Source organism: Bactrocera dorsalis, chromosome 1 (genome assembly GCF_023373825.1).
Source record: "Bactrocera dorsalis isolate Fly_Bdor chromosome 1, ASM2337382v1, whole genome shotgun sequence".
Classification (NCBI taxonomy): Eukaryota; Metazoa; Arthropoda; class Insecta; order Diptera; family Tephritidae; genus Bactrocera; species Bactrocera dorsalis.
The window spans coordinates 57,980,692-58,001,994 of NC_064303.1; the positions used below are offsets into that span (position 1 = coordinate 57,980,692).

Below are 21,303 nucleotides of genomic sequence, written 5' to 3' on the forward strand. Positions count from 1 at the left end.
AACACCGTAACCCTAAACAACGTGGTAGTGAAAAAAAAACATCGTGAAGGAAAAATTTATATACTATAGAACAAGAAGATCAAATTTAATACCATGAAAAAACAATTTTTTGGTATGTCGTTCAAAGCAAAAAGATTAAAACCTTAACATCGTACATTCGGTAACTCAAAACAACGTGGTAGTGAAAGCACGTGGAAATTGAAAAGTGAAAGATATCGCTTAACATCGTGGAAAAGAATGTATATCATATAAAATAAAAATATCATAACTTTAACATCCTAAAATAAAGATTCGGTAACTCTAAAACAATGTGCAGTTAAAGAACGTCGAAGTGAAGAAAAAAAAAAATATCTAATAAAACTAAGTTGTTTAACATAGAGAGTGTATAGCCAACGTAAAAGAGAAACGTGAACAGTGAAAAAAACTATCAGAGTGTAAGTGAAAAGTGAAGGAAAATATCGTAAGAAACAAAACGTAAAGTGGGCTGTCGAAGCGAAGAGAAACAAGAAAAAATATCGTAACGAATAAAACTAAATTGCTTAAAATAAAGAGTGTATCGCCATGGTAAAAGTGAAGAAAAAATATCAGAGTGTATAGCCAAAGTAATAGAGAAACGTGAACAGTGAAGAAAACTATCAGAGAGTATAGCCAACGTAAACGAGAAACGTGAAAAGTGAAGGAAAATATCGTAGGAAACAAAACGTAAAGTGGGCTGTCGAAGCGAAGAGAAACAAGAAAAACTATCGTAACGAATAAAACTAAATTGCTTAACATAAAGAGTGTATCGCCAACGTAAAAGTGAAGAAAAAATATCAGAGTGTATAGCCAAAGTAATAGAGAAACGTGAACAGTGAAGAAAACTATCAGAGAGTATAGCCAACGTAAACGAGAAACGTGAAAAGTGAAGAAAAAATATCGTAACAAACAAAACGAACTAAGTTATGATGGAACAGTGGAACAAAAATATTACAATACGTTAAAATAAAAATAAAACAGTATATAAAAAAAAAAATAAAAAAATAAAAAAAAAATAAAAAAATAAAATAAAATAAAATAAATAAAATATATATAAAAAAAATAAAATAAAATAAGTGCGATTACCTATTTGGCGAAACAAAAGCAAAAGTCCAAAGGCAACATTAAAAATGAAGGTGAATAAAAACAAAACAGACAGTTTATGGAAGAAGAAGTGGACGAACTAAGCCAGATTTTGAAATCCATTAAAATTAAAGACAACAAAATGGAGCGAGAAACCAGAGAAATGGCGATCCAAAACATCAAACTTATTCGACCATTTGATGGTGATCGAAACTACTTGGCACTCTTCATTCAAGGGATCGACGCGATCATGCCACAGTCTCCTGTTATATCGGAAGAGACGAAGGTATTCTATCTATGTACATTGTGTCATAAAAGTACTCAGAAGCGCTACATTGGACGTGGTTAGGCGAGAGCAGCCACCAGATTGGATGACGCTGAGGCAGTTACTTATAGATGAATTCGGAGAACACACGGCAGTTTCAACACTAATCCTAGAAATAAGCAATATTAAATTTAAAAATAATGTTAAGCTACTATGCGAAGAGATTAATTTAGAAGTTTGTAAAGTAAAGGATGTTATCAAACTAAAAGATGAAAGTTGCTCAACTAAAATATTTTTGTATAATGAATTAGATCAGATAAGTTTGAAAACATTAAAAAGGGAATTGCCAAACTATTTAACTGCGTTAATAAACGCTAATCTTGCTACCGACCTTAAGTCAGCAATCAAAATATTAAATGAAAACGATGTTTATGAAAATAATAAACAATTCTCTAAACAAAAAACAATTCAAAGAACTAATGCAAATTCGAAACTACTTAATTATATGAATAACAATAATAATAGTAACATAGAATATTTTGCAACCAATACGAATCAATTTCCAGTTCATTCCAATTACAACAATTTTTCAAAAAATTATCCATTGTTCAATCAAAATAACTATTATAAAAATAAACCATTTTTCAATGAATATAGCAATCAACATTATACTTTACAAAATAATAATTTCCCAAAAGTTAGGCATACACCTTTCAATTCTGGAAACATTTATACTAATAGAAACTTCAATAATTTAAAACAAGATAAGATTCATGGGTCAAACCAATCTCGATTAAGACGCTTTGGCTATCCTGAACCAATGGAACAAGATGAGGTAAATTTTCACTTAACAGCCTCGGAAGGCTCCCCACAATTGAATTGAAATTTAATAAAAAATATTATAAATTTTTAGTCGACACAGGTTCATCAGTTAGTTTAATAAAGCCTGGGATATCCAACGAAAAGGTTATTTATGTTCAGCCAATAACATTAACAACAGCGATAGGAAAAGTTTGTCTAAATGAAATCCAACAATTATTTAGTGATGAACATATGAAAAAACTGAAATTTTTCGTTTATAATTTCTCGAATAACTACGACGGTTTACTTGGTTGTAATATACTTAAGCTACTTAAAGCTAAAATTGATCTGGAAAAAGATATGATACATATGAATGGTGTTCGGTATAATTTTTTCAAGAATAAATCAAATTCTGAAAATTTTGATAATTGCCTTCAAGAATTAAATATGAACGAAAATCATAACACTAAAGATAGTAAATTTAGATTTGAACATTTAAATTCAGAAGAGTTAAATAAATTAAAAAAAACTTTTAAATAAATTTGAAAATATATTTTATAAAGAAGGGGACAAACTCACCTTTACTCATAAAAAAAACATAGAATTAAAACGGTCCATGAAGATCCAATATATGTAAAGTCGTATAGATATCCCGAAATTCATAAATCAGAAGTAAACAAACAAATAAAAGAAATGCTTGAAAATCAAATCATTTCTCATAGTGATTCTCCATATTCAGCCCCAATTTGGGTGGTACCAAAGAAGTCAGATGCTTTGGGTAAAAAGAAATGGAGGATTGTTGTCGATTTTCGCAAGCTCAATAGTATTACAATCGATGATAGGTATCCCATTCCAAACATGGATAAAATTCTCGAAAAACTGGGTAGGTGTATGTATTTTTCAACAATAGACTTAGCGCAAGGTTTCCATCAAATAGAAATGGATCCGGCAGATAGGAAAAAAATAGCTTTCTCTACTCAAAGCGGACATTTTGAATTTTTAAGAATGCCATTTGGGCTTAAAAATGCACCAGCCACCTTCCAGAGACTGATGAACACGGTTCTAGATGGTTTAATAGGGAGAGATTGTATGGTTTACTTAGACGACATTGTAGTATTCAGTACGTCATTACAGGAACACATAGAATCTCTAGACAGAGTTTTTCGTAAACTAAACGAAGCAAATCTGAAAATCCAGATAATAAAATCAAAGCAATTTTAAATTATCCCGTTCCTAAAACGGAGAAAGAAATAAAACAATTTCTTGGTTTGGCGGGATTTTATCGTAAATTTATTCAAAACTTTTCGGAAATAACTAAACCTTTGACTAACTGTCTTAAAAAGGACAATAAAATAAATAGCTCAGATGAGAAATTCATGGAAGCTATAAACACCATAAAAATTTTAATTACTAATGATCCAATTCTGGCATATCCAAATTATGAAAAAACATTTACCTTAACGACTGATGCGTCAAATGTGGCATTAGGGGCAGTGTTAAGTCAACAGGGACATCCAATTTGTTTTGCTAGTCGCACACTCAATGAACATGAGCAGCACTACTCAACTTCTGAGAAAGAACTTTCAGCCATGGTTTGGGCTATCAAATATTTTAGACCATACTTATACGGCAGGAAATTTTTAATACAGTAGAAACTCGATTAACCGGACTAATTGTTGTCGATAGGCATTCGGATAATCGAAAATCCGGATAATCGAATGTATGAAGAAAAACAAATAGATATTCATATCCTGCAACGAAAATCAATGTTTATTAAGATATGAACACTTACTTATGTATGTACATATGTACATATTTTCTTAGATTACACTACATACGTAATACTAAACTGCAGCATTAATCATGAAATACAATAAAATATTTAGGTACGTATGTACGAATAATTTGTCTACAATATGTATGTATTTGGTAATTTGCATTTGGTAATCATGAAATAAGTAGGTAGGGAATAAGTTTAATTTGGTTTAAAATATTTGGTAATTGTCATTTGACGTAAGCAACTTTTTCTCTTCATTGCTGCTATATCACGAATTCGTTTCAGTTGTAGTAGACTCACAGTATCACTCTAGGGGTATTCTCTCGCTCTTGCAAACCCCTTGCACGGTGCAAGAATTGCATATATTTCCTCTCGGTGCACCGACACAACAACAAACACACTCAGAAAATTATTTGCAAGGGCTGTAAAATATGTCAGACCAAAAACCATGTATATTTGCATGCAATGCCATGGAAAAATATAATTGCAACCCTGTTTTAGCTGACATTTTACATAAAGTCATATAGCGTTGTTAAATTGTCTCTTACGCTTTGGCAGGTTTAAATATGTAGACGTGACACGCACGTCAGAGCGGAGTCACAATTGCAAATGAACTAAAACAATAATGAAACGCGCGGGGCAGCGGCAGCGACCCCCCCTGCGCGAGCGGAATATGCAAGTTCCGACACGTTCATGATTCCATAATTTCTACGTAGGTACATATAAATTGGTCGCGATGGGTAGTCCGGATAATCGCGAATCCGTATAACTGAGGGCCGGATAAACGAGTTTCTACTGTAAATAGTGATCATAGACCATTGCAATGGCTCCACAACTTAAGGGAACCAAACTCCAAGTTACAAAGATGGAAGATTCGGCTTAATGAGTATGACTTTGACGTAAAATACATATCAGGTAAAGAAAATCGTGTAGCAGATGCTCTTTCTCGTATCAAAATTACGGAATGTTTTTTTAATGAAGAATCTGAATCTAACGTAGACACTGTTCATATTCTTACTAAGATAACAGAGCGACCATTAAATGTATTCAAAAATCAAATTAAATTAATAAGAGATGGTAAAGACTCAACCACAATAACAAACGTTTTTTTTTTAATAACCTAACTGTAATTACATACAAAGAATTAACTACAGATTATATTAAAGATATAATTAAAACCCATTTATTAAAAAATAATACAACAATTTTTATGCCCAATGATACTGATTTTATACAATTTCAAAACGTTTATAAGACACTAATAACAACAAGTCGCAACAAGATTTATCGGTGTACAAAAGAATTAGAAAACATCACAGATTTTGCAAATTTTAAAAGTAAAGTACTTGAAATCCATTTAAGTGGACTTCATCAAGGTATAGAGAAGGTTGCAAAATGTTTTAAATTACAATATTATTACCCCAATTATCTTAAGGAAATCACCAAAATAATAAATGAATGTGAACTGTGTAATCATTGTAAGAACGATCATATTTCTAACAAAATGCCGTTCAAAATTACACCGCCAATTTACAAAATAAGAGAAAAATATGTTATAGATTTTTGGAAATGGAATAATGAATATTATTTAACATGTATCGATTTATACTCTAAGTTTGCTATGATAGAAAAAGTTAAAGCATTGAACTGGCTGGAATCCAAAAAAGCATTGCTAAAAATTTTTAATTGTATGGGTCCTCCAAAAACTTTAAAAGTCGACCAAGACCAAGGTTTAAATAATATAAACATTAAACAATGGTGTAATTCATTAAACATAAAAGTAGAAGCAACCACCGGTAAAACTGGTATAGGTGACATTGAAAGACTACGTAAAACTTTAAATGAAAAACTTAGAATAATCAACACTTCAGGTGATAAAGAGCTAAAATATTTAGAAATTGAACAAACACTTTTCACTTATAACCATATAATTGTTCACTCTACTACCAATAAAGTTCCATATACAATTTTTTTTTTTAATAAGGAGTCACCAAAACCAGATCCTCAAATTATTAAAGAACAAAGAATAAATAATGTAAATAAAAACCGTCAAGAAAAAGATATTGACACAAACTTTGTAAACGCAGAAGTTTCGAGGAAGAGATTAGACAAACTTAGTAATCTATACAGAAAAGTTAGTCTCATTAAAACTGAAGAAGATGGCGAACATCATATTGTAAAATTTAAAAGTCAAAATGTAAGGAAATATAAAAACCAATTTAAAAGAAAAAAGAAAACCAACTAAAACTAAATCTAAGAATTGAAAATTGTATCTTATCAATCTTATCATACCTTTTTACTTATTCATTATTACTTAATCAGTAATCACTTTAAAATATCTTTAAATATTGTAAGAATTCTATTTAAAAACTTTAAATTGTAAACAAAGAAAAATTGCAATGAGGAAATTGCATTATTTTAAGATGGGAGGAGTGATATATCCTAATGTTGCATTGGAGACTTTTGTCAGCAAAAGAAGACCACATTCACTCACCACCGAGAAATCTAAAAACAGGGCCGAATTTTATTATTAAGAACTCACTACAAAAAGAATATTTGAATATCAGTAAATGATATTTTTATGGGCGAAATATTGCACACTATGGCATTTAAATCACCTATTGGTAAATATATAACATTAATAAATAATTTTCTTTTATATTAAGCAACAATATTTATAGTTTATTTTTATTTAATAAAGTAAATTTGCTAAGTATTTACTACCTCAATTTATACAGCACTGCGTTGCTACCACTGAAAATCCAAGATGGCCGCTATTCACCCCCCAAAAAGCTACCACGAAAAGGTTATCTACTGCATATACTGTGTAAAAAGGTTCATCTGATCGCATTACTCAAGTTTTTTTTTAATAAAATTGTCATTTTTAATATTCGAGATATTCGAAATAAAAACTATTTGTGTAGCAAAAATATTACTTATATATATTTTTTTTTATACACTCCCGTAACTGCAGCTGCGTTATTGCTGCTTGCCTTTATTGCTATTCGAGCAATATATGGAAAGGCAGAGTTGAGCGACTAGACTCAAAATAACCACAAGAAAAACAAAAAAAAAAAACCGGGAGAGATTGTTGACGCTCCAGACGATGTTTGTGCGTCCGAGAAATTTATAATTTATATTCGAATAACAGTGTGTTTTTTTTGTTATATATAAAGTGAAATGATCAGTGCAGTAGTTGTGGTTAGCCGTGTGGAAACGGCCGGCCGCGAATTATTCCACACAAATATTAATAAAAACAAAAGGTTTCTTATAATACATGTGTTTTATTATAACAAATTGGAAAACACTTATCACGTCTGGATCGGTGAGCTGTCGTAAAAGAAGAGAGGGCGCAACTTTTCCCCAATTAATGTTTGGTTGCGTTCGAATTAAAACTTCGAAGAAGAAATTGCTCTGCCGATACAGACGTGGCAAAAGAAATTGGGCGGGGGCGGCGTCAACCATGTGTATATGTTTGTATGTATTGCATATGTATTGCTTATGCTGAATGATATGGGTTGTTATCGGGATTTTTTTTGAAGGGGGTATTTTCTAAAGATACTGCCAGGATGGAACTAGCAGCATGTACGATTCATATATTCGCAGAACCAAGCTGAGCGATAAATGCCTCTTCACGACCTACTTCCAGGGTTATTCATGTGGTTTTATGCTTCTTTGTTGCCTTTCTTTCATTCTGTGTTCTCGGATCGCCATTGCGGCACACTCTTTCATTTTAACTTCACCATCTGAGTTCGCAGCATGTGACTCACTATGTTGTCGGGCGTCATCCTTTCATTTTTTAACTTTCCTACGGTGCCTCTCGAGCCTACCTCGAGCAGGAGAACTAGATGTGCTCTGCGTTTACTGTGGCATTTCCGCAGGAGGAACATTGTGTTTCGTCATCGTGGCAAAATTTGTGCAGGTATTCCTTGAAACAGCCATGGCCCGATAAGAACTGCGTTAAGTAAAAATCTGTGTCACCGTGTTGTCTGTCAATCCAGGCCAGCTCTAAGGGCGCATAAAATGGACACAGCCTTTGTCTTATTGACACAGTTGTTTGACGCAGGCCTGCCCCCCATATAGGTGTGGCGTACCTTGGCTTCTTTGACAGAAACTTTCACTTTATGGCATTCGCTGATCTCCTCGTTCCACCAGTATTCGCGCCTTTGGGTTAAGTTGTGTCTTTTCCTACACGTAGCATCATTACAGGCTTTACTTATGTGCTTCGCCAGTTTTTCAGCATGTCGGTCAACGTTGATCGCACCATCTAGGTTCCCAATTTTTACGCTGGATCGAGTTTGCATTTGCTTGCGGATTGCCAGCAAGATGGTCAGGTGATCGCTATGTTTTTAAAAGTCTCACACTTTCCAACGTGCTGCTGGCGAATGTAATATCTATTATCGCCGGTCTTGAGCAGCACGGCGTCTAACATAGAAAACACTTTAAGTAGAGCATTACCACGCCAGTTTGTGTAGCTACTACCCCATTTAATTGCTCTTGCGTTAAAAACGCTTGCTATCACTTGCTCGGCAGAGCAAGATCACATCACCCTTTCCATCCTACCAGCGAAAGTACCAGCAAGTAAGCCCATTCAATGATATTTTAACCCTCCTTAGAATCAATAAGTCTCAAAATCGTATTTTAGGTGTCGAAGCTTATTCGAAGCAGTCAACAAAAGAAATGAAGCAAATGGTATGGGACACAAGTCTTTCGAGTGCAAGGGTAATGAAGGTACAAAAGTAAAGTGTTTAATTTATAGTTAATTTTATTTGTTTTAATAATTCAGCCACTGTCGCACTAAGTACCTCTGATTAACAAAAATGCACATGAGAATAAAATTAAGAGCCATTTAATTTTCAGTCGAAATTATTCGCGGTTCACAAGGAACCAAAGAGGCAGGTAAAATTAATGTTGGGAATACTGATGAAGGCAGAAGAGCTTCAGGGGCTATGTTTAAGTGCAGGATAATAAAACGATAATGTAGTTATTCAGGAATTGATAAATAATTGTAAGCCCCAAGGTTTTGAAAAATGTCAATCGTTAAATAAGATCGTCTTATGTGACGGAGTACAGGTGTTCCAACGTCCATGAAGATTGTCTTTAGGAGACAAAAATTTCGTAAACCAGCATGGAGAAAATTGCTGATATTATCCAAACAAGTATTTCACATTACGCAATAACAATTGTTTTAGTAAGTAAAAAAGATGGATCCAAATAAATTTAAGTACGTTTCATTCGGTATAAATATGTAACTTACCTGCTGTATTTTGTAGGTCTATAACTATGTTTTCAAAAACCTTATAGAAAACGAAACGAATAATATATAGTTACATGGAGGATACATAAAGGAGTATCAAATAGAAAAAGTATAAATTGTTAGTACTTAAAGCTATTTTTCTTGGATATGTTATTGAGGCGGGGACAATTAATCCATCTGAGGAAAAGATCCCAGTCATTACCATATGTCCAATGGTAACGTGGCACCAATTGGAAATTCCAACTGGAATTCTTTCTCCACCTGGTCTTTCCAACGGAGTGGAGGTTTTCCTCTTCCTCTGCTTCCCCCGGCGGATATTGCATCGAATACTTTCAGACAACAATACCTAGCCAGCGTAGCCGCTGTCTTTTAATTCGTATCTCATACAGCTTATCGTTCCATCGAATACGATATTCGCCGTGGCCAACGCGCAAAGGTTCATAAATCTTTCGCAGACCATAAAACAGAATACTGAGTTACTTACAGATATTTGTTTTTGTTCGTCGAGAGAGGACTTTACTTCTTATTTGCCTACTTAGCCCGAAATAGCACCTATTGGCAATAGCTACTCTGCGTTGGATTTCGATGCTGACATTGTAGTTGCTGTTAATACTGGTTCCAAGATGGACGAAATTATCTACGACTTCGAAATTATAACTGTCAACAGTGACGTGGGGGCCGAGTCGCGAGTGCGACGTCTGTTTGTTTGATGACAGGAGGTATTTCGTCTTGCCCTCGCTCATTGGCAGACCCATTTTCTTTGCTTTCTTAACCAGTCAGGAGAAAGCAGAACTAACGGCGCGAGTGTTGAGGCCAATGATATCAATATCATCGAAATACGCCAACGGCTGTACACTCTTATAGAAGATTGTACCTGCTCGATTAAATTCAGAAGCATAGGAGATAGCAGTGATTACGGCATTTAAAAAGGGGCGAACCTATTTGAAAGGAGTAAATTTTACGATAGTCACAGATTTTAATGCATCTGCGCTTACGATGCGAAAAGAAGATGTACCCCCAAAGTCGCAAGGTGGGCCATATTTACTAAAATTTTACTATCGACTTGTACACAGGTCTGGAACTGAGATTAGGCGTGTAGATGATAAGTAGTAGGTAGTAGGCATTGATGAAAGCAGTAAAGGATATATTAGAAAAGGGTTCTTATGAAGATTTCAATATCGTTTATTGAATTTGGCAAATATCTCATCTAAGTAGTAGTTCTCTGTTCAATGGAAGAGGACATAATACCTGTTCAAACAGTGCATAGACAGAATCACTTTGCTGCCCGCCAGATACAAAAGCTGGTATAGATATTTTATTATGTAGCTTAGAATGTTGTTCCAATAGTAACCAGTTGTGTAGAGTACATTGTAGCATACGTAAAAATGGGTAAAAAAGTGGGATTCTATACCCCTATTCCTGAAGATGATTAACCGTTAAGCACCTATCTCTTAGACCATTTAGGACCTTTGACGGCTACTGCAAAGCATTATACTCACATTTTATCAGTTGTAGACATTCTCCAAATTTGTCTGTTTACATACAAGAAAAGAAACTGGTGCGTCAGCAGTGATTGATAGGTTACGTAAACAATCTGCAATTTTTGGAAACCCAAGAAGAATAATCACGGACAGAGGAGCCAACTTAAATTTTTTAAGACTATTGCAATGAATAGGGAATACAGCATATCCATAAAACGACGGCTGTGCCTAGGGAAAACAGGTAGAGCGCGAAGGGCAACTCAAATGTTGACGAAACCTTCTTTGAATAATGCACAAAAATATTTCAACATTTATAGGAATCGAAGCACACAGGTGTCCTCATTAAAGCTGTTAACAGCTTAACATGCGTGTAGAAAATCAGGCATACTTGGATGATTACATTGGATAGCAATCAAAGAGCTAGATATAGACTGTGTGCAGTTTAAAGAGACAATACAGGAATAAAATCGAAACAACTTTAATTCAACGAGAAAAACTTAGCAACCATATGAAGTAAACGAGCTAGTTAGTAGCTATAAAGCGTACAAGTAGGATCCTAGAATAAAGATTAAGAAAAAGTTCTTATCAACTCTGGACGATCGAGTGTGGGAGCGAAAAGGAGGCATACCAGAAGCTGACGTGCAAACCGTCAGTGACTTGCAACACTCACTTCAAAAACACGAATACGAATAGCGACAAGGAAACACAACGACACAGGCAGTCGACACGCGGACGACCACTGAGCTGGTTAAGTTCAAACTTTTGTTAAAATAAACTTTGAACGTTAACTTAATAAAACCCCAACCCATATACATTTTCTGAAAAATAAGAGGAGTATTATAAATATCACGTATTTGTGCATTTATTGTGTATGTAATTTCGATCAGACAAGACAATTATGCGGGGAAGATGAGCCAATCTGGGAGGCTAAGTAGGCTTTTATAATTAAGTTCTATTTTCCTCATTGATTCTGCATTGTCGTCAATCGATGAAAGACACGATCGGCTGAAACAAGTTACTAAATTTTCGGAATGTAATTTGATTTTGATCATATGAAAAGTTTTAAATATACATACAGCAATTTTTGAACATTGTAACAAAGAAATAGTTTTCATTAACTTATGGTAGATTGACGAGATATCTGGACGTTTTGAATTATATTTGTTCTAAGCAGGGCCGGCTTGAGACAATTTACCGTCCTAGGCAAACGCTTAGCATTTTCCACAGTCCCTTAATGTTTTAATTGCCATATCCAAATTGCAGCTATGGATGTTTTTTTTCAGATGCTCAACAAGTTTTACCCCCTCCTATTTACTTTTACATTTTGCTTAGTAACTTTTCGTTTTCTATTAATATTTTTCCTAAATAGGCGAATAATTTTCAATTATAACTACTTGGTAGTAGTTGAAATTTTTGATATTTTAGTGAAGTTTGACAACCCTTCAACTGAAACGTTTTTTGACTGATTGTATTGATAACTAGTTATAATACCGAATTCCAAAACTTCAACCAAAATGCAGTTGGGGGGAAAACCGTAATAGGGACCATAATCATTAAAAAAAATATTATAATTACTAGTACAATAAAAAATTGTTAATTATTTAAATATTCTCGTGCCTTTGATTTGGAAAAATCAGACACATCTGTTTTAATGCTAAGAGTTGGAGGCACTTCAATTAATAAAGTTGCCAAGCCTGTTTGTTAATATTACCGTAAATAAATTTAGAACGATATCTATTATTTCTTTTTAACCAGGGCCGGCCTGTGCATATAGGAAAGTTACGCAATTGTCAGTAGTCCGATTACGCCCATCTTTGAACTCCTATTTTATTTGCCGGGGAATACTAAGTTTCTTCAAAATATCTCAAGACAGTATCCCGAAGCTGCTATTTGAAACATGGAGCGCATGACGTAGTTCGCTACTACCTTCAGGGCTGCGATTCGAATATACAAACTGTTTATCAAAACCATAAATATGACGTATTTTACGAGGTTTCTCAACTTTAAATTTAGAGTTGGTGATAATATGTAAACTAACTCCTTCGTCGCTCATATATTGTAATATGGATGAATAATCAAATCGCATTTGTTTTATGTCACATCGGCTACAAGATATTATTATAAACGTATTTGAATCTCCTGTTCGGAAATTTAATCTGGAAGCTATGGAAATAGCATGCATCATATCACTCTTTGAAGTAGATCCATCATAACTTTTTGAGAAAGCTGTACTATGCTTTAGGTATTGACGTAGTATATTAGTACTGTTGATAAAAACAACATTGTCTTTTGAAATTGTTCGGGGATAATCAAAAGGTGGTAGTTGCGAACCATACGCTATGACGGCATATCTAAAAAATAAAATAAACGTATATATTCTTAAGTGGCAATTTGACCGTGTCACGAATTTACCTGCTGTTAATAAATTTCTGGCTATATAATTGTTCCTCGAGGGCTGAAACTATTGAGTTCTCCAAGCTGAATGTATTGCACTCATTTGCTTCAACTAAAAAGACTATATCGCTGCTATGAGACTCATTGTTTATGTTATATTCCATAAAGGTGCTTTCAGGAACATAGACACCATTATTAATTTCGCACCTAGAAAAATAAGTCATTAGCTTGGCTAAAATTTAAATATTGTTAAAAATTTATAATATATTTAAGGTTAACTATACTATGAATGTTCATAAAGTTATTTCTAGATAAAGTTTATTACATTTTCACAAACCAGCAATGGTATTTCTAAGAAAGGCTAACTTTGGGTGCATCCGAAAATTTTAAAATCTCGCAATTGGTCAAACTCGTATTAAAAAATTTGATATAGAACAAGTAAGAAACAGATAAATTCGGGTGTAGTCGATTATTTTACAATCTCACAAAAAAATTGAGGTGTTGGCAACTATTTTATACAACAAGTAAGGAACTAGTTGGGATCGAAGATAAAGAAATACCATGAGGTGTTGACAAAACTTTATATTAGAATGTTTGTGAAAGAATTCAATATTCATTATTTTGCGAAACCTTGAATGATTGATCTTATTTGGGATCTAATTAACTTAAATTATAAGTCATAGACTCATATTTTGTGTCGTCTATTTAAACAAAATTATACATATGAGACCAATACACATTGTTATATCTCACATAATGACTGTTGTTCACATATTCAGTATTTAGAGGTTTTTTTAGACATATGGAACACACTATGAGGCCACTACGGGAGTGCCACAAAATCCCAAAAAAAAAAAATCCCGAAACACAAAATCCCCAAAATTAAAATCCCCTAACACGAAATATACCCATATATAACAATATATAGATTAGGGTGTGCCATTCTGGGGCAACCTTTTTTTTTTTCAACTGAAAAACAGGCTCAAAACTTTCGAAAATGTGCAAAAAAAAGTCACTCAAAAGATGAGCTCCTAATATTAATATTAAGAGGTGCCTATTTCAAATTTTCTGTTTTCCATATAAATTACATAGAAAAAAAATAATTTTTTTTGTGGTGGTTATTGTGCGGAGGTTTTATATGTGCCCCGATGGCTGCCAGTAGGGATGGTAAACTCGATCCCGATTCTACTCGAGAATCGAGTTTTCTCGTAAAATAATCCATTTTTCGGAAGTCAAGAACCGATTCTTAATCGACTTCGACTACTGGAGATCGATTCCGAAAAATCGATTATTTTACGGGAAAACTCGATTTTCGAGTAGAATCGGAATCGAGTTTACCATCCCTACTGGCAGCTATCGGGGCACATATAAAACTTCCGCACAATAACCACCACAAAAAAAATAATGTTTTTTCCATGTAATTTATATGGAAAACAGAAAATTTGAAATAGGCACCTCTTAATATTAATATCTAAGAAAGGTCGGCAAAATTAACAATATATGCAAGGGACAAGAAAACTTTGGTTTTCAGTAGCATTGTTATCGAGTAGAAAACAAAAGAATATAGAAAATAAGAGCATAATATAACATTGTAATCCATTAACCAATATATGTGTGGGAACAAGTAAAGATGATGCGTTATGCTTGACGTCCAATAGCAGAAGATATTTATTTCTTATTCGTTATAACTTAAGAACTAGTAAGAATATAATAATAAAAGGAATGAAGGATTAAAAACATATGATAGCGTTGCCTTTAGGAGTTAGGTAGAGTTGAATTTTAGGAGTGCTCCGCCGAAGATTAAATTAACGCCGTAATGATCATTCGAGGTTGCCACAATACTCCCCTCCTAGACACTCTGTGTAGTGGCGATGAAAGCAGGGTTTAAACGATCTATTCAAACTTTAATAACGCTGTTGTTTACTTCCACTAAAAAGTATTTCGGAAAATGTTGAATAATTTTGTATGGTCCTTTGTAAGGAGGCGATAGCGATGGTCGCACTAGATTATCTCGAATGAAAACTTGCCATATCCAAATTGCAGCTATGGATGTTTTTTTTCAGATGCTCAACAAGTTTTACCCCCTCCTATTTACTTTTACATTTTGCTTAGTAACTTTTCGTTTTCTATTAATATTTTTCCTAAATAGGCGAATAATTTTCAATTATAACTACTTGGTAGTAGTTGAAATTTTTGATATTTTAGTGAAGTTTGACAACCCTTCAACTGAAACGTTTTTTGACTGATTGTATTGATAACTAGTTATAATACCGAATTCCAAAACTTCAACCAAAATGCAGTTGGGGGGAAAACCGTAATAGGGACCATAATCATTAAAAAAAATATTATAATTACTAGTACAATAAAAAATTGTTAATTATTTAAATATTCTCGTGCCTTTGATTTGGAAAAATCAGACACATCTGTTTTAATGCTAAGAGTTGGAGGCACTTCAATTAATAAAGTTGCCAAGCCTGTTTGTTAATATTACCGTAAATAAATTTAGAACGATATCTATTATTTCTTTTTAACCAGGGCCGGCCTGTGCATATAGGAAAGTTACGCAATTGTCAGTAGTCCGATTACGCCCATCTTTGAACTCCTATTTTATTTGCCGGGGAATACTAAGTTTCTTCAAAATATCTCAAGACAGTATCCCGAAGCTGCTATTTGAAACATGGAGCGCATGACGTAGTTCGCTACTACCTTCAGGGCTGCGATTCGAATATACAAACTGTTTATCAAAACCATAAATATGACGTATTTTACGAGGTTTCTCAACTTTAAATTTAGAGTTGGTGATAATATGTAAACTAACTCCTTCGTCGCTCATATATTGTAATATGGATGAATAATCAAATCGCATTTGTTTTATGTCACATCGGCTACAAGATATTATTATAAACGTATTTGAAACTCCTGTTCGGAAATTTAATCTGGAAGCTATGGAAATAGCATGCATCATATCACTCTTTGAAGTAGATCCATCATAACTTTTTGAGAAAGCTGTACTATGCTTTAGGTATTGACGTAGTATATTAGTACTGTTGATAAAAACAACATTGTCTTTTGAAATTGTTCGGGGATAATCAAAAGGTGGTAGTTGCGAACCATACGCTATGACGGCATATCTAAAAAATAAAATAAACGTATATATTCTTAAGTGGCAATTTGACCGTGTCACGAATTTACCTGCTGTTAATAAATTTCTGGCTATATAATTGTTCCTCGAGGGCTGAAACTATTGAGTTCTCCAAGCTGAATGTATTGCACTCATTTGCTTCAACTAAAAAGACTATATCGCTGCTATGAGACTCATTGTTTATGTTATATTCCATAAAGGTGCTTTCAGGAACATAGACACCATTATTAATTTCGCACCTAGAAAAATAAGTCATTAGCTTGGCTAAAATTTAAATATTGTTAAAAATTTATAATATATTTAAGGTTAACTATACTATGAATGTTCATAAAGTTATTTCTAGATAAAGTTTATTACATTTTCACAAACCAGCAATGGTATTTCTAAGAAAGGCTAACTTTGGGTGCATCCGAAAATTTTAAAATCTCGCAATTGGTCAAACTCGTATTAAAAAATTTGATATAGAACAAGTAAGAAACAGATAAATTCGGGTGTAGTCGATTATTTTACAATCTCACAAAAAAATTGAGGTGTTGGCAACTATTTTATACAACAAGTAAGGAACTAGTTGGGATCGAAGATAAAGAAATACCATGAGGTGTTGACAAAACTTTATATTAGAATGTTTGTGAAAGAATTCAATATTCATTATTTTGCGAAACCTTGAATGATTGATCTTATTTGGGATCTAATTAACTTAAATTATAAGTCATAGACTCATATTTTGTGTCGTCTATTTAAACAAAATTATACATATGAGACCAATACACATTGTTATATCTCACATAATGACTGTTGTTCACATATTCAGTATTTAGAGGTTTTTTTAGACATATGGAACACACTATGAGGCCACTACGGGAGTGCCACAAAATCCCAAAAAAAAAAAAATCCCGAAACACAAAATCCCCAAAATTAAAATCCCCTAACACGAAATATACCCATATATAACAATATATAGATTAGGGTGTGCCATTCTGGGGCAACCTTTTTTTTTTTCAACTGAAAAACAGGCTCAAAACTTTCGAAAATGTGCAAAAAAAAGTCACTCAAAAGATGAGCTCCTAATATTAATATTAAGAGGTGCCTATTTCAAATTTTCTGTTTTCCATATAAATTACATAGAAAAAAAATAATTTTTTTTGTGGTGGTTATTGTGCGGAGGTTTTATATGTGCCCCGATGGCTGCCAGTAGGGATGGTAAACTCGATCCCGATTCTACTCGAGAATCGAGTTTTCTCGTAAAATAATCCATTTTTCGGAAGTCAAGAACCGATTCTTAATCGACTTCGACTACTGGAGATCGATTCCGAAAAATCGATTATTTTACGGGAAAACTCGATTTTCGAGTAGAATCGGAATCGAGTTTACCATCCCTACTGGCAGCTATCGGGGCACATATAAAACTTCCGCACAATAACCACCACAAAAAAAATAATGTTTTTTCCATGTAATTTATATGGAAAACAGAAAATTTGAAATAGGCACCTCTTAATATTAATATCTAAGAAAGGTCGGCAAAATTAACAATATATGCAAGGGACAAGAAAACTTTGGTTTTCAGTAGCATTGTTATCGAGTAGAAAACAAAAGAATATAGAAAATAAGAGCATAATATAACATTGTAATCCATTAACCAATATATGTGTGGGAACAAGTAAAGATGATGCGTTATGCTTGACGTCCAATAGCAGAAGATATTTATTTCTTATTCGTTATAACTTAAGAACTAGTAAGAATATAATAATAAAAGGAATGAAGGATTAAAAACATATGATAGCGTTGCCTTTAGGAGTTAGGTAGAGTTGAATTTTAGGAGTGCTCCGCCGAAGATTAAATTAACGCCGTAATGATCATTCGAGGTTGCCACAATACTCCCCTCCTAGACACTCTGTGTAGTGGCGATGAAAGCAGGGTTTAAACGATCTATTCAAACTTTAATAACGCTGTTGTTTACTTCCACTAAAAAGTATTTCGGAAAATGTTGAATAATTTTGTATGGTCCTTTGTAAGGAGGCGATAGCGATGGTCGCACTAGATTATCTCGAATGAAAACTTGTTCGCAGGTTTTTAACCCGGAGTGGACGAATACTTTTTGTTTGGCATGCCAAGCCGTGTCAACTGGTCGCAGGTCTCGCATACATGAACGTAGTTGTTTGACCATCTCGGCTTCGCTGTATGTCGGTTTGCTGTCGATGAAAATTTCTGAAGGTAGTCGCAGGTTCTCGCCATAAACTAGATCGGCTGGTGCTGCATCCAAGTTGTTTTTGTATGTGAATCGTAAGCCTAATAAAATAAGTGGTAAATATGAAGTCCACTTACTAGTGTCATGACATAGAAGTGCTGCTTTTAACGTACGATGCCATCTTCCGACGAGACCATTTGCTTGGGGATGGTAAGGCGTAGTTCGAAAATGACGTGTACCCAATAGCTGTAGTAATTGTTGAAACAGGGCGCTTTCGAATTGACTTCCTAAGTCTGATGTGATGGTTTCAGGTACACCAAACCGTGAAATCCACCCGTTTAGTAGTGCTTTGGCTACAGTTGGAGCTGTTATATCTGGTATAGGTAACGCTTCTGGCCAGCGTGTGAATCTATCCAGGATAGTAAGACAATAGCGGTTTCCTTTGGATGGTGGAAATGGTCCGACTAAGTCGATATGTATGTGCGCGAAACGAAGTGTTGGACACTTTTGACGCTGAAACAAACTTCGGTTGTGACGTATAGTTTTATTCCGCTGACACTGCAAACAGCTGCGAGCAAAATTTCTACTATCTCGCTGGACACCAGGCCAAACAAATCGCTCTGTTACCAATCGTGTAGTCCCCTTTATACCTGGGTGTGAAAGATTGTGAGTTGACCGTAAAAACGTCTTGGTTATGAACGGTCGAACACGGCCAGTTGAAGTGTCACAGCATAAGCTTCTGGAACTAAAAGAAAGAGCGAAATTTTGTAGGTTAAGAGAGTGTTTTATGTTACCATTTAAAAGATTTCGAAGCTCCTCGTCTTTGGACTGGACCTCACCCAAGTTATCTTAGTTTAAAGTTTCTGCGAAAATTGAGTTTATTCGTGACAGCAGGTCTGCTGTTACATTATCTTCGCCGCTTACATGGCGAATGTCGGTGGTGATCTGAGCTATGAAGTCGAGTTGACGTATTTGTCGATTAGAAGCTCGATCTAGCTTCTGTTGAAATGCGTATATCAGCGGCTTATGGTCTGTGTAAATATGACAACGGCGACCTTCGACCATGTATTGAAAACGTCGTAATGCTAGGTATACGGCAGTCAGCTCCCTGTCGTAAGTGCTGTATCTTTTCTCAGCACCAGTAAATCTGCGAGAGAAAAATCATAATGGTTGTAAACTACCATTCACGAATTGATTTAATACTGCGCCAGCAGCGAAATCTGATGCATCTACACATAAAGAAAGTTCCGCGTTATGCGATGGGTGAGCAAGTAACGCACAATTGACCAGTTGTTCCCTACATGCAGCAAAACTGTCAGCTGCTTCCGCTGACCAAGTAAGTGGTGTAGTATCGTTTCGCTTATTACCACGCACCATATCAAAAATACGGTTCCGAGACACCAAATTCCGATTTACTAACGTTGATAGTTAGGTTGTTCTCCCTGAATCGTTGAAAAACTTGACGAAAGTGGTTTTGATGCTCTTCTTCTGAACTGGATGCAATACATACATCATCAAGATAAACAAATACGAAGTTTAAACCACGAAAAACTTCGTTAATAAGTCTTTGGGATGTCTGTGCTGCATTCCTCAAACCAAACGTCATATGCGTAAATTCGTAGAGTCCGAAAGGAGTCGTTATCGCCGTTTTACAAATGTCTTCGAGTAGACATCTATTTTTGGAATCGACTAAGAGCTCGAAATGAGACAGAAAGTCAGCGCCAATAATTGCTTGAGAAACATCAGCGATAACGAAATTCCACAAAAATTCGCGTCGTAAATTTCGATTAAGTTTCAGAATCGCCTCACCGAATACAGAGATCGGCGATCCATTTGCGGCAAACAATTGTATACCGTTAGGAGAAGCTCGGGCTGTGTTGTCGCATTTTGGTATAACGGAAACGTCCGCACCGGTATCTAGTAAAAAATTTAATATTGCTGACGTATCGTATATGCGTAAACGGTATGTCTTGAAGGTTTTAGACTGTTTGCCTAACTCTAAAACCCTAGCAGCCGAGCGGCCCTATAAAGTTTTTTTCAATAGAGCAAAATTGCACGGCTCTCGGCATTTAGTTGCTTTCGCACTGAATTTGTTATGGTACCAGCAAATCGGTTGAGGTCCACGTGACCTAGATCGAGACCGCGAACGAAAATTTGATCCTTTGTTGTTGAAAAGCTTATGCACCTGCCTAGTCAATTCTGCTATTTCAAGTTTCAAGCTCGAAACTTCATTAAGTGCCAGACCCTCTTGTGCGTGGTTGTGTCGCATCCCAATTGTTTCGATAATGGAGTCAGCGATCTTTAATTTTTCCACGATAGCGACGTTTGTAGCAATAACCGCCGCTTGTACATACGGAGGAAGTCTGCTTACCCATAGATCGTGTAAAATGCTGTCATTCAGAGTCGTCCCGGCTGCGCGTTTCATGTCGTTGAATAACTCGCTGGGGCGTTGGTCGCCTAGAACCATGTCTTTAAGAACACGTTGTAGCCGCTGCTGTTGACTGTCCGAAAAATGCTCAATGATCTTGTTCTGAATGTATTTGTATTTAAAATTTGTCGGCGCAGCGTCTCTGATGCAGCGAAGCTCGATCAGCTTGTTAGGCGGTACACAAGCAAGAACGATGTCGAATTTCCTATTATCGTTGGAAATTGAAGAAGCGCTGAACCAAAAGTCCAGAGAATAAAAATAAGCTCGATGTTGTCTTCGGTCATTGTTGGCAGTGGTAGACGTGGAGTTGAATTTGGGAAATCCCCAATGTTGACGTCGGAGTACCGGTTGCCAGAAACCACATGGCTATCGTTCAGCGCCATTCCTATGAAATTAATATGTTCAATTTACCTACGGCGTCACCAGATGTGGGAACAAGTAAAGATGATGCGTTATGCTTGACGTCCAATAGCAG

At 34.9% G+C, this 21,303-nt stretch overlaps 1 protein-coding gene across 5 annotated transcripts in view; it reads right to left on the bottom strand.

Annotated features, from left to right (window-relative positions):
• Nucleotides 1-9,882: 9,882 nt before the first annotated feature.
• The window catches only part of LOC105224506 (uncharacterized), a 435,144-nt gene continuing 423,723 nt past the window's right edge, over nucleotides 9,883-21,303 (bottom strand). The window contains exons 22-23 of one of the 5 annotated variants that reach the window (XM_049462163.1): nucleotides 13,092-13,280; nucleotides 9,883-13,030 (exon numbers count right to left, since the gene is read on the bottom strand). In XM_049462163.1, coding sequence (XP_049318120.1) covers nucleotides 12,544-13,030; nucleotides 13,092-13,280 — 676 coding nt within the window. In that variant the 3' untranslated portion in view covers nucleotides 9,883-12,543. Of the gene's footprint in view, nucleotides 13,031-13,091; nucleotides 13,281-15,702; nucleotides 16,205-16,265; nucleotides 16,455-21,303 lie in introns of those variants that run through there. The other 4 variants (XM_049462167.1, XM_049462158.1, XM_049462176.1 and 1 more) reach the window with 4 other exon arrangements.